Below are 13,575 nucleotides of genomic sequence, written 5' to 3'. Positions count from 1 at the left end.
ACTATCAGCTATATGAATGTGAAAATAAAGTATTTTAAAGGGTCGGTTATATCTAAGAATTATACTATGATCTTTTTAATCCCTGATTTGCTAATAAGAATTTTCTGGTATTTGTACATCTTCATCCTTCTTCAGCTGACCTTCTTACAAGGATAACTTATGCATCCCTAAATGCATGGATTCGTTAAAATATGCAATTTGTTTAGTAACAGTTTAGGATGCTTTTGGAAAACTGGAACCAGTAAGATAGTTTAAGCAGCCAGGTAATCTGTCCTGGGGGTACATAATAGACAAAGCTATTTCCAACACCACCTTCTCTTTTTAAAGCCATATGATACAAACTGTGCACTAAGCTGTATTGGACCATTTTCAGTTTCACAGTAATAGAAAGAATGAAGTCTTAGCAGGGAAACATTAGAACTACTGCAAGTATCACTGCCTTTAATCAGACACAAGATTCCTTATTCCTACTATTGTTCCCACAGTACTTATCCTTTCATTTATCATGCCTCGATGATCAGAAAAAAAATAAAAGGAAAAAATAATTTACTGTGAGGAGAATAACCAGAAAAAATAACCCACATTTGATCAAGTTACAGGGACCTGGACACTGGATTTAGAGTAAGAGTTTATGCTACTAGGATCAGACAGTGTGGAGGAGAAGACAGAGAAAAAAGATGCCCGAAGGATGGCAAAAACTGGAATTTGGCAGCTGTCAGAGGGGAAGAATTGAGGTCATGAGGAAAAGCTAAGAATGTCAATAGACATAGTTGAGTCATATATGCATGTATGTCGTTACATTGGTAAAATGTCAGCATCAAAACTTATTGTAGAATGAGTACAATTAATTCTATTGTTGCAGTTCTCTTGTTCATTTCCAGATAGAAAAAAACATTAAGAAATGTTGCCAAAACAAAAAACTATAAGTTCACATATACTTTTAAATTACATTAAATTACTAGCAGAAAATCTGGCAAAAACCCTATCAAGTTTCCATGCATTTGTAGATAAGCATTTGTGGTTAGTATCTCAGTGCTGCACTGGGCTGTTTTTTGTTTGTTTGTTTTTTTATGACCTATGCTTGCAGTTATTAAATGTTCAAAGAATGTAATCACAAAATATGTAATCATGAATAAACTCAGTCTAAATTTCTCACCGCTAACACTGCATCTTTGTGTTTACCTCCTTAACATACAACAGTGCCGTTAGCTTTTGTGAAGATTATAAGGAAGCTGTTTCCATACAAACTATCAATTACAGCTTACTCTTGACACTAATCCACTAGTAAAACAGAATTAAAGCATGTAAATAAAATAATACTACGATAAAAAAGAGTGAGAAGTAAAAATATGAAATATATTTAGTAAAAATACTAAGCTAAGTTTATCAACAACCAGCACAACCTGTGTTCACTGTTGAACAAAGACCTGGATGAAAGCAAACCTCATATCATTGCACATTCCCAGACAGAAAATAGCCTAGAGACTCTGAGGTACTTGTATTAAAAGGATATAATTAGAACACTTTGAAAGTCTGCTTACAAAGTACATCTCCAAGCATGAGGGCAAAAGGACCATACAGTTCTCTATCAGTATCATCTTAAATTCTCCACACAAGTATTGAAAGCATGATGAGAGCAGTGCCAAACGTAAAAAATTAATTCTGCCTAACTGCTATAGTTTCCCAGAGTTATATGTCAGGTCCTGTAAGTGTAACAAAAATTGAAAAAATGCAGATGTCTTCATTCTTCGTAAAACATAGTTAAAATTCACTACTACAGGGTTCTCATAAGGACTGAAAGACTGTAAATAAGACTGACAAAAGCAGCACAGAGTCTTTAATCTCTCATTACCCTGTGAGGTTAGGTTTATAGAAAGACATAGTATCTTTCATTACATCAGCTAATATAATTGGAAAATAAAATGCTACCACCAGAAGTCCTAAGCATTTGTTATATAATACTGAAATCAGCCTTTACAGTAGTTCTAATGTAGCTTACATTCCAGATGCTGACATAGACATCGTCAGAGTGTTCTGCAATAACAGAACAGGTGCACCAAGAAAAATATATTGAATTATCTCACTTTTTTCTTTTAAGTCAGTCAGTCATATTGTATCTTTCAACAGTTTATTTCTATTTCTTAGAAACGCTGAGGTTGTTTTTAAAGAATGTTAAACCTAAAAGAGGAAGAATGTCTGATTTTACTATTAATACTTCAAATTGAATTTAAATTCTAATATCATTCTACCACCATTGTTTGGTTTCTGTCAGAAGGACATTATCATGGTAAATTTTTTTTTTTTTTTTTTTTTTTACTTTTTGTCCTCAGAGTACTGTTGGGCTGGACATTGTGTCCAGAGGACACAATGTGGACAAGAGGAATATTGGTAAGAAAAGGATATATACAGTTTTTGCAATAGAAAAGGTGAGACTTCATCATCTGTCAAAATGGTACTAGCTGGACAAGTGGATATCTTGGTACCATATTAGTCTGAATAGCAAAAAGCTTTAATTCAAATTTTTGGTCTACTTATCAATGATACTTTACTGCCTCCTTTTCATGATCTTTAAATAGTATGCAATATTCAATTCACTTTATTATTAATTGGAAAAAAATAATAGTTCTTCAACCTCGGTATACTTTCAAACGGTTAAACAGTACCAAGAGCCTCAGTAAGGATTTCACTGAATAGGAATGTTAGGATTAATTTACCAACAAAAAAGTTTGAATTTCTCACTTCAAACGAATTTCAAAAATCCTTGGTTGTTGCTTAAGTGTGTTTATATTCTAGTCAGATTATAAAAATGTGTGACAATTATTTGATCTACTTATAACAAACAACAAAAAGTATGCTGTTCTTGAGATTCTCTGAACAGAAAAATTTAATCTGTCTTGTGATACACATTAGCTTTTTTGTTTTATCAATGAATTTTGAAAATATAGCTTTGAAATATCCATTTTCATTTTTTACAGTAAACAATAATATTTCACTTAAACTGTCATACTTTCTTTCTTTTGCACATTCAGATGGGATGAAAGACTTTATAACTGTACCCATCTCAGTAACAGACATATAGTTCACGTGAAGTAACAAAGATTCCCTACCTTGATGGATTGACTGTAAGGTCCTATACTAGCAGGTGCCCAGTGGGAAATGCTCTGTACATGCAAGACCAGTTTTTCATCACTTAACATGCCATCTGTTGCAATGTCATTGCTATGTGCAAGGCAATCAATGCAAAATAGTACTCCATCAGGTAACAGGGTTTCCACACACACTCTGAAAACACAAGACAATTATATTTTTTTCAAACAGTTTGCTTGCACCAACTTCCAGCATTTATTTTCCATGTTTTTGTTTTTAATTTTAGATATTCTTTTTTTTCAGAAACATAACACAAAGCTACAGTATCACAGTAACCTGCTAGCTGTTATCTTCTCTCCAAATGATGATCAGTTTCACACCTTCAGCAAGATGATTTGCATCACCAAGGAGAATCTAGTATGATAGCCAGTGGCTCATTCCTGTTTGGTTATTGTTATGATGTGTATCATTTTATTAAGAATATATGAGCTCTGTCATTAAGAAAACTTTGACCACACAACTCTGGGAATGTCAGGTAAATTATGCTAAGCAGCCTTCAGCTTGAGAGTATCCTTGTCATATTCTTATCTCCATACATTTTTCCCTGCATCTTCTTCCAACAATTGGACTAAAGGTTCAGTTTTCTAACAGTAAGCAGTAGTTTATTGTTCCTTTACACCCTCCTTACATGTTATAATACAATACTGAGCGTATTTTTCTGTTTTACTTTAAGTTGTATGACAGATAGACATTTATGATGGCATAGAAAACCTACTTAAGCATTAATTGAGAAAGTTCACTATTGTTTGCTTCAAGGAAGACTGTGTGCCTGGATGGACAGAAAGACAGACAGTCTGCTGCATCTGGCCAGTGAGAAAATGGGGCGGGGGGGGGGGGGGGAATTTGGGGGTGTTGAAAGAAAATAAAGAAAAAAGAAAATTGACATTTCACAGCCAGAAAAATAATTATATTTGCAGTCCATGCATAAAAAAGTCATTTAGCTCTCAGCAGGAATCCAACAAAAATTACTTGCTCTCTTTACATATCATATAAGATAACCTTACAAAATTCTTCTTGTGTTCTTGTCTTGCTTATTTCTTCCAAGAAAACAATCTTTCTCTCCTCCTCCCCTGTGCAAATACTGTATTTTTTTCTTCGTTACCATCATCATAAGCATGGATGAATGGATTTTCTGCTTGGGCTGGTAAATTTTCAAGACAATTTTGCAAATTTAGTGTAGATCCACACCCTTAAGTCTGTGCTTCTAGCATATTGCTTGAGAGCTCTCACAATCAGGTCTCTGTGCATAATGCAATGATGCAGCCATGCAAACTGCTGCATAATTTTTCTCTTAGCTAAAATGCAACATAAATCTCTATGTTCTATAAAATAATCATAAAAAGCCATTTCCTGCTGCAACTTCCTAATATTTCTACCTGTTATTTATGACCTTTCTGAGAAGTCACGGAAAACTATGTGGCTGACTATGCAAATGTGGAGGCCCAAGACATGCAGCAGAATGAGAAATGAAGGAAGCTAAATCGGGAGAAGGGTAAGTGTCATAAAGAGAACTTAAGATTCTCTTAAGCAGTGGAGATTCATTACCGTGTAGTTAACAGCTGGAACTAGATCCCCCTCTCCTAAGGCACACACAACCAACACACTATTCCTCTGTTATTTGGTAAGCCTGGACTACAATTAGTATTTCAAAGAAGCATATTCCTGCTCTCTTTAATCTCTTCTAACACCCAGACAGCACAGACGATTAAGAGAATGTGAATCTATCATGATATACATTATCTTAACAATATATTTGAACTATTGCCACACTACTCTTAAGATTCACATGACTATACTGCACTTTACACTCTGTAATGAAAATATAGTATTTATTATTTTACATTAGAAAATTGCTAAACTGTTGGTTTTAAAAATATGAGCAAGACATGAGATTTGACTTGACAGTTGACCCTGCTTTGGGGAGTGGGTTAGACTAGCTGACCTCCAGAGGATCCTTCCAAACTGTATTAATCTATGCTTCATTAAAGACTTGCATGATAGGGCAGAGCATAGTCTCAGCAAGTTTGCAAATGATACAAAACAGAGGAGTGGCTGTTTTGCACCAGAGGGTCATGCTGCCATTCAGAGAGATATGGACCGGCTGGAGAAATGAGCTGACAGGACCCTCAGGCACCTCAACAAGAAGTGCAAAATCCAGCACCTGGGGAAGAACAACCCCAGGCACACCTGTGCATGCTGGTGACTGCCCAGCTGGAAAGCAGAAAAGGACCTGTGGGGATCCTGGTGCACAGCAAGATAAACGTAAGCCAGCAATGGGCCCTTGTGGCAGAGGGCTGCTTGATATCCTGGGCTACATTAGGATGCTGCATTGCCAGCAGATGAGGGATGCAAAAAAACAAACAAACAAAAAAAAAAAACAACAACACACTAATACAACCCCACCAAGACAAAAGACCTGTCAGCTCAACCTAGTAACAAAAGAGAACGGAAAACTTCCAATACATGCATTACTTTTCTGTAAGGCGATATAGGGGGCATTTATAAACCTTATGGAAAATATGAAGGCAAGAATTTCCAAACCTAGTGCTTTTGACTTGAGCACTTGTGATGTGATTACTCCAAAAGGCAGCAGAAGTGTACTTCCAAGTCTGTGAGACACAAATATTTGTACAAAAGTTTCATAAATGTGCTAACAATAATACAGCATATTGCAGTGTATCATAAATATATTATAACAGTAGTCTAATCCTACCTTGCTGGTGGACACAAATCAAATTCTGTCACATAAATTGAATTTATAACATTGAAATCTTTCATGCTCTTCACATACAGATGAACCAAAATAATATCCTTTAGTTTCAATCCCACTGAAGTCATATTAGCTGCAAGACAAAAACAACATAGATGTTAAAAATGAAATATTTTAAATGTGTGTAGAAAGACAACACAGGCAACCTGTGTTTGTCAACAAAACAAATCGGTAATAACTAGTTGTCTAAACGTCCCTGAAGACTTTGCAACACACTACCTCACATAATACCCAATTTTTCATGAAATTCTCTCACATTAATTTTTTAAATATGCAAACATAGATCACAAATAAATTCTATCCACACAGAGGTGAATTCTTAGCCCAAAAAACATATCATGCATTAATGCATATAGGTATACTATATTCCTAATTTTTTGTATCCCTATGTTTTATCTTTTTCTTTTTTTTCCCCATTGTTTTTGTTTTGTTTTTCAGACTACAACAGCTAGTAACCTATGAAGGACTTTGAATCACAAAGGTACAAAACTGGAAGGGACAATAAGAGGTCCTTTAGTCCATCATCCTCTTCAAAGAAAAGATCAAATATTTATATGATTATTCCAGAGTGATGCTTGCCTAAGCTGTTTTAAAAGGAAAACAACACTGCAGTAATAACCTCTGCATAAACAAAGAGTTATAAATGGCAAGACAGACAACAGGAAACAGAAGTGGCCACAGGAGAAATGAAGGAATGGTAAGAGCACAGAAAAGCTCAAGCACATACAGTTAAAGAAAAGATCCTGGGAAGTCAAAATCATTTGAATGTGCGTGCATAGAAGCTTCCAGTCATAGCACTTTAGGAGAATGTATTACTCTTACATAGTCAATACCATAAAAAGGTATGTGGATCAGCTCTGCAGTGTGGACCTTTCATAACTCATGAGCCATAGAAACAAAATGAAGACCTAAGTCTTCTCTGAAAGAAGTGAAGAGATATAGAAGATATAATAGCAGTGACCCTACTTAAATGAGCTATGTAAAGCTCTTCTCACTGTAGCTTTGGGGATCTTTTTCTTTAATGCTTTAAATACAGTTCAAGAGTTGACATGCTTCCATGAAGGTTGATGTGGTCACACCAGTACTGGGTTTTACTTTAAATGTCTCAGCTTTATTTAGTCAAACCGCTATTAGTGATAGCGATCTGAAGAGGGGAATTCTCACTGACAGAAGAATACAGTCCCCACTAAGTGATACAAGAGATTATAAAGCAATTGACATAGAACTCCTATGAAGTCAAGAGACATCTCCAGAAATAATCAGCTGAGAAATTAACACACAGCGATAATTCTGTTCAGAAATATAAATGGTTTTGGTTGGAAAAGACCTTAAAGATCATCTAATTCTGGATTTAAAATTAAATGTATTTGAAAATTGCCTGATAGCAACCACGATGTCAATACCAGCTATTATTTCATCACTCAAGGAGAAGATAACATTTTTAAAATTTCCAGACAGCATTTTAGTCAAGAAAAGTTTGGGTCTGCAGCATTATCTGAAGTATTTGGCAGAAAAGAAGTATAACTTTAAAATGCAGAAGCCAACAAACTGTAATTTGTGAAACTGTAAAAGTATAAGAGCAAGTTGAAGGCAAAGAGATTTTGATAAATTCATAATTTTTAGCTTTATAAAAAAAATCTTCTTAAAGTAAAAGTACAATCCCCATTTTTTCCTGCATGAATTAGAGGAATGATGGGAAATAATCTCTCCCTAGCTTGTAAGCAGAATAAAATTTACCTACCAAAGCACTGTATCTAGTATAAAAGCATAAATGATAAACCAGCTACAAACCCACCACTTGGGTTCTTAACAGTATGTTCTTCTTCCTAAGGAGAGGGCTATTATACAGTACATTTCCATGATACACCAGGAAATCATACAGCCTTTCTTGAACTTTAAACCATTTGATTCATCGTTCCAAATTATTTATAAAATGCAATCAGGTGAGACATTCTTACACTGAACTTCTGACACACACACAAAAACAAACAAAGAAACACAACAAAACCACTGGCCAAAGTACAGCTTAATTTTTTTCTTACTAAGTTATCCGGATCCTTAGGTTGAGAGCTGCAAAAGACGATATCAATACACTATAGCAAGTAGCATTCTAGACTAAATTTTCATGTAATAAAAATCTATATAGTTCCAGAGAAGCCTATGAAGCTTTGCCATGGTACAACTGGACCAGAGCTGCTTTATATGTAAAGCACTGCAATCTTTGTCATCTTCTGATCACATCTAAATGAACGTTTTAAAAAATAGTTTAAGAAAATAAATGTACACAGTATTGTCTTCATGGAAGAATTCTATCCACTTTACAGAACAATTGTGTGTTTCATAATGTCCAGTAATAAATTTCCATTTCTGCATCCTTTAGGCAGCACTTATCCTCTTTAGAGATTTTAAAATCAGTTAACCCTGTAAAGAGAAGGTTAAAAGGACTGTGTCTGTTCCATTTTTATAGTATAAAGGACTGAACTGCTATATAGATCAAAAGTATGAATTCAGACAAAGCTTTGTGCATATCTGCAGATCTGTTAAGTTCTCAAAAACAGCTTCTTTTGCCATGACAGAACCTTAATTCATCCAGTCTTCCACATCCTCTTCCAAAAAGAAGATAACCAGAAAGGAAATGTGAGAAATGACATTTCCTACCAAGAATTTTCCTACCAAGAATTACATGAAAAATTACTATTTTTTCCTGACTATAATACATCTAATGCAAGTAATTTGCTGGAAGCAGCAGGCCACTGAACTAGTCACAATCCGTTCTTCTTTTGATAGATGCTATAGTAAAAATATATAATATTCTACTGGCAGATCTCCATTCAAATATAATGAGAACAAAAACATTACACAAACCTTTCACTTCAATTTACAAATAGTGCCAGTAAGATTTACACTAAATACTGCTGCCTTTTACTAAAAGTTTAATCACACCTACCTGTCTGACTTCCAAGCAACTAAAACCCAGCGTAAGAGCCTTTGAGAAAGTACAACTTCTTCTGAAAAACGTTGAAGGTTTCTTTCTTATCCTATATTCAATCATGAAATCAGCTGCACACGTCAAAAATAAAACTTTAGAGGACTATACCTCATGAGACTTTGTGAGCAAGAATATGAGACTACCTATTTGCATAATAAGAATTATTTCCATTTTGATGAATGAAAACAAGCCTGTAAAATATGCTTTATTTAAAGTTTAGAATGAAAAAAAAAAAGTGAATATTTGTCCTGCAAGCAGAGGATAGTAAGGAATCTGGATTTCATGATTCCCAAGAAAGCAATTTCTCCTTTGCATTAAGAATATAAATAAGATTTACTACTACTGACCTAATCCTAGATGCCAAAATGTTCAACAGCTTTCTAGAAAACTTAATTTAAAATTATGGTAGCTACAAAAGTGCTTTAGCAAGTAGACAGCATCCATAGCACACATGCACTCTCACACATAGTATATATTGCAAGAAAGCTATAAAGCAAGCTATAAATCAAGTAAGCACTATGGAAATAGCGTCACAGTGATATGATCACTACTATGGCTTTCCAGGATCTTCAAAAGCCAGTCAAATTATGATGTGTTCAGTATTAAAGCCAACAACGATTCCAATCAAACACTAAATGAGGTGGCAAACTGACAACCACACCATTTAAAGTTACAAAAACATATGACAATACATATTTTAAGAAGTACTATTAACAGCAGATAATGGATTAAATGAAAAAAGTACCTTGGAGAGAAGAAAAAGCTTCCCTTGCTGCCTCTTGTGTGGTTTTGCCTTTTGATGGAAGAAAATGTGCAGTGATACCTGAAAACCACTGGTAACCATTCATGGATTTTCCTGAGCTTCCAAATGTCTTAGCTATGTGAAATGAAGTACAGAACTATGATTACAAAGATGAAAGATGTCAGATTAACCAAGAATCTATTTTAAATTGTGATAAAGAACTCCTACAGAAAAAAAAAAAAACAACCAACAAACCAAACAGACAAAAAACCAAAAACCTCAGAATGTTAAAAGATCTTCAAAACTTATATACAGAAACATAGGTATAAAACAACTATTAAAAGTAAATGTGCTGATATCAAAGCTTCCAAATGGTACTTGTCAAACCAAGTGGTACTTCTCCAACACTGCCTTCAGAAAATGTGCTTAGAAGTAGCATTTAGCTGAAAATGTCAGTACTTCTCTCCTCCTTCCCTTCTCCCTCCCCAAACTTTTACAAATTTTCTACGTGTTCTGTGACAGAAATGTCACAAGAAATTGTATTGAAAAGCTACAATTTTCAAAAGTATCCAAGTGACACAGAAACAGCTTCTCGAAGTTACCTGCCAAATTTTAACAGAAGTTAAATGTTTAACATGGTTCTGATAATCTTAGCAAATGCTTCCCCCCCCACATCAAACAACCCATCAGGAATTTATCTACATTCATGTGCCTAAACACCATTCAATAACAAACACTGTTACACTATGAAACTTAATTTTCAGGAAGAGTTTACTATTCTTTGGATTTAGAGTAACAGTGATGCTGCGGTACTTCAATGAGTTACCCATCTATGAACTCAAGTTTCTCTCGCATTAGTCACCTCATGTTTCAGGTAATGCTAGTATCAGGCATATGATTTATTACTGCAGCTCAACTAAGAGACAGTAGCTTGTTAGGGTGCTAAACGTGATCACGCACATACCCCTGAGGCTGCTTTTACAAATGGGACAGACTCGCAGCATGCAAGCAAGTCAGATGGTTGCATTTTATAGATCATTTTAGAGTTTGCTTTTCTACTTTCAATTTAAAACTGCAGAGTTGGGGTACAGGTGTTGGAATGACCTTCTAAATAAAGCTCATTCCCTCCACTGTAATGACTGATTATATTACAATAATTTCATTCAAGCAAACAGAACACAATAAAGTTTTTTAAACATAAAGTATTCAATATTACTTTTCTAATGAAAGTTGTGTAAGACTCACTGAAATCCAAAGAATTATGCTTCAAAGACTTCCAGATGATTGGAATGATTTTCTGTGGTTCCTCCACTTCTGATGAAGGTAAAACGTCTCCATCATTGCAGGTTATGTCACAAGAACAGCTATTGACCTTAAACATATCTGAAGACTCCCCCTGCTCGAGACAAACATTATAAAATAACCAAGTAAAGAGCTTGCCAAGCCGTGTGAAATTATCAGATTTCACTGTTCAAATTTTCAATTTTGATTGCAAAAAATACTACAGCTCCACGTGTACCTAAGCTTAGAATATTATTCATGGTAGAACAGCAACAGGATTTCCCACTATTTAGAATGCTAAATTAGCAAAATACAATAAACTCATGTTGACACACCATATGGGATCAAAACTCAGCCTTAGTAAATAAGAGCAATGGATATGAGAACTGATAAGACTTAAGATAAGAGATAGAATAATATTATAATGAAGAAACGTTATTCCACAATTGTGCAGGACAGCTATCTTTTCAAAAAAAAAAGAAAGAAAACAGATAAATTAAGTGCAAAAAGGAACACGAATATAAAAGTAACAATTTGATAATTAACAATATAAATAAATACTTCAAAAAAGTGAAAAAGACTAGCAAGAACAGTTTTAAAACCTTGCTAAATCTTGAGTAAATGCAGCAACTAAGTCTTGCTCCATTCACCTCAAGGAAAGAGTATCCTTTCCATCAAACTCAACACATTTTGGGATGCTCAGAATTTTGAAACACAGAGAACAACATTTTCCAAGATTTATACACTGGGGGCAATTCACTGATTTTCCAAGGCAGCCTAATCTGCAGAGTATGTTGATGTTGGGGTCACTAGCTTGGCAAACACTACTTTTCTTAATCTAAAAGCAATATAAATTATGACAGAATTTGTCCATGAACCTTAATCAGACATCAATTCATGCTGCAGCTCCAGATTCTATCAATAATTTCTGCTCAGAGGTCTTAAATTTCATATAGTATCTGAAATATGTATTTTATTGCAGGCTTCTTAAATACTGAATTCACAAAATGGTGATAAAGCCAAATAAAGAAAGACAAAAAGGTGACAATACATGAGGCTTTCAGAAGTCCTTAAATATAGATTAGGAATTGTTGAATATTATTTTACTTCACAAGTTAATGTACTGTATATGGAATTTCCATTAAAAATCTCTATGAAAAAGAATTATACAGTGAGGCACTCATACGTGTATAAATTACATGAAGTAAGGTCACCTAAAAATTGGCCCTCTGCATTCTCTGTTTTTTGCATAAAGATCTCCATAAGATCTCATGGAGACATCAAACAATGGGGTATGTTACAAATTACTAATCAATTCTGAATACAGAAGTTTTCAGAAAAAAATCATTTACATTTTACTGTATTTTTTTCTTTCCTTTGAAAAATAAAACATTTAAACTTTAAAAGTTTCCTGTTAAAATTAAGAAAAAAAACAACAGTTAAAAAAAAGGCAGAAACTCATAGCATGAATTAGAAGTCTGATGAGAGTTCTACATTTACATTGACGTTTGACTTCACTGGAGAGAGAAAGGATCCAGTTAAGTGAAAGCAGGGTATTTGGAAATTCTCAAAACATTGAGTTACAAAAAGGTAATTTCCTAGGAAACTCAGTTCTGCTGCCTCTAGAAGGGCTCAAGGAGAGTTTTTAAGCACTGTAAACACTAAAACTATGCTCTAAGAGGGGCTGATGTTCTTTGATTGGACTTCATTTTATTCATTCCTCTTACGCATCAAAGTCAAGGCAATAATCAACTTTATGTGAATCAATTGTACATGAGAGGTTAAAAGAAGTCAACTAAATGTAACATAATAGCACAAATGAAAACTGCAATTTAGCACAAACACTATGTGTATTCCAACATTACAATATACGAGCATCCAACAGCTTCTATACCATTTCCCGCTCATTGAATTACACCTTCGACTACTGTCAGTTGATGTATTTTGCCATTAACCAGATGGCCACATGAGAGCCCCAGCCCTTCAAGTAGAAAATAAAGAAGCAGGAAGACAAATCTGGAATTGAAATAGATCTCCAGTTGGATTATTCCACAACAACCAAGATAAAGAAAAAAAATAAATGTTTACAAGATGACCCTTTATAGAGATATCCAGGCTGTACAGTGGCATGAAGTGCAAGAAGTGCTACCATTTCCTTCTTGCAAATGGCTGTTTTATTGAATTAGTTGCTTTCAACATTAATGTTCATCATAAAAATCACAGACGCATTTAGTTTGGAAAAGATCTCTAAGATCACCTATTCCTGTTAACCTAGCACTGCCAAATCCACTATTAAACCACATCACTAAGCTCTGCATCTACATGTTTCCTGATACTGTTCCAATAGTGAGCCTGTTCCAATACTTCACAACCCTTCCAGTGAAGAAATTTTTCGTAATATCCAACCTAAACCTCTCCTAGTGCAACTTAAGGCTATTTTCCTCTTGTCTTATCACTTGGTGCTTGGTAGAATAGACCGATCCTCACCTTGCTATACCTCCTTTAACATACTTGTAGAATGAGATAAGGTTTCCCAAACCTCCTTTTGTCCAGGCTAAACAACCTCAGCTCCCTCAAATGCTCCTCATAAGACTTGTTCTCCAGACCCTTCACCAGCTTCATTGCTCATGAAACAAAAAATTAGCA

General features: G+C 34.7%; 1 protein-coding gene across 11 annotated transcripts in view; it reads right to left on the bottom strand.

The window, feature by feature from the left end:
- The window catches only part of DPH6 (diphthamine biosynthesis 6), a 198,423-nt gene that overhangs the window by 103,423 nt on the left and 81,425 nt on the right, over positions 1 to 13,575 (bottom strand). For all 11 annotated transcript variants that reach the window (XR_005820312.1, XR_005820314.1, XR_005820313.1 and 8 more), the window contains exons 9-12: positions 10,894 to 11,044; positions 9,652 to 9,783; positions 5,861 to 5,990; positions 3,108 to 3,282 (exon numbers count right to left, since the gene is read on the bottom strand). Coding sequence is in view for 8 of the 11 variants with exons in the window: in XM_040558782.1 (XP_040414716.1) it covers positions 3,108 to 3,282; positions 5,861 to 5,990; positions 9,652 to 9,783; positions 10,894 to 11,044 (588 nt within the window). In the remaining 3 variants the exon portion in view is untranslated. The remainder of the gene's footprint in view (positions 1 to 3,107; positions 3,283 to 5,860; positions 5,991 to 9,651; positions 9,784 to 10,893; positions 11,045 to 13,575) is intronic.

This window comes from Cygnus olor, chromosome 5 (assembly GCF_009769625.2).
Source record: "Cygnus olor isolate bCygOlo1 chromosome 5, bCygOlo1.pri.v2, whole genome shotgun sequence".
Lineage (NCBI taxonomy): Eukaryota > Metazoa > Chordata > Aves > Anseriformes > Anatidae > Cygnus > Cygnus olor.
This window is presented reverse-complemented; position numbering and strand designations above follow the sequence as displayed.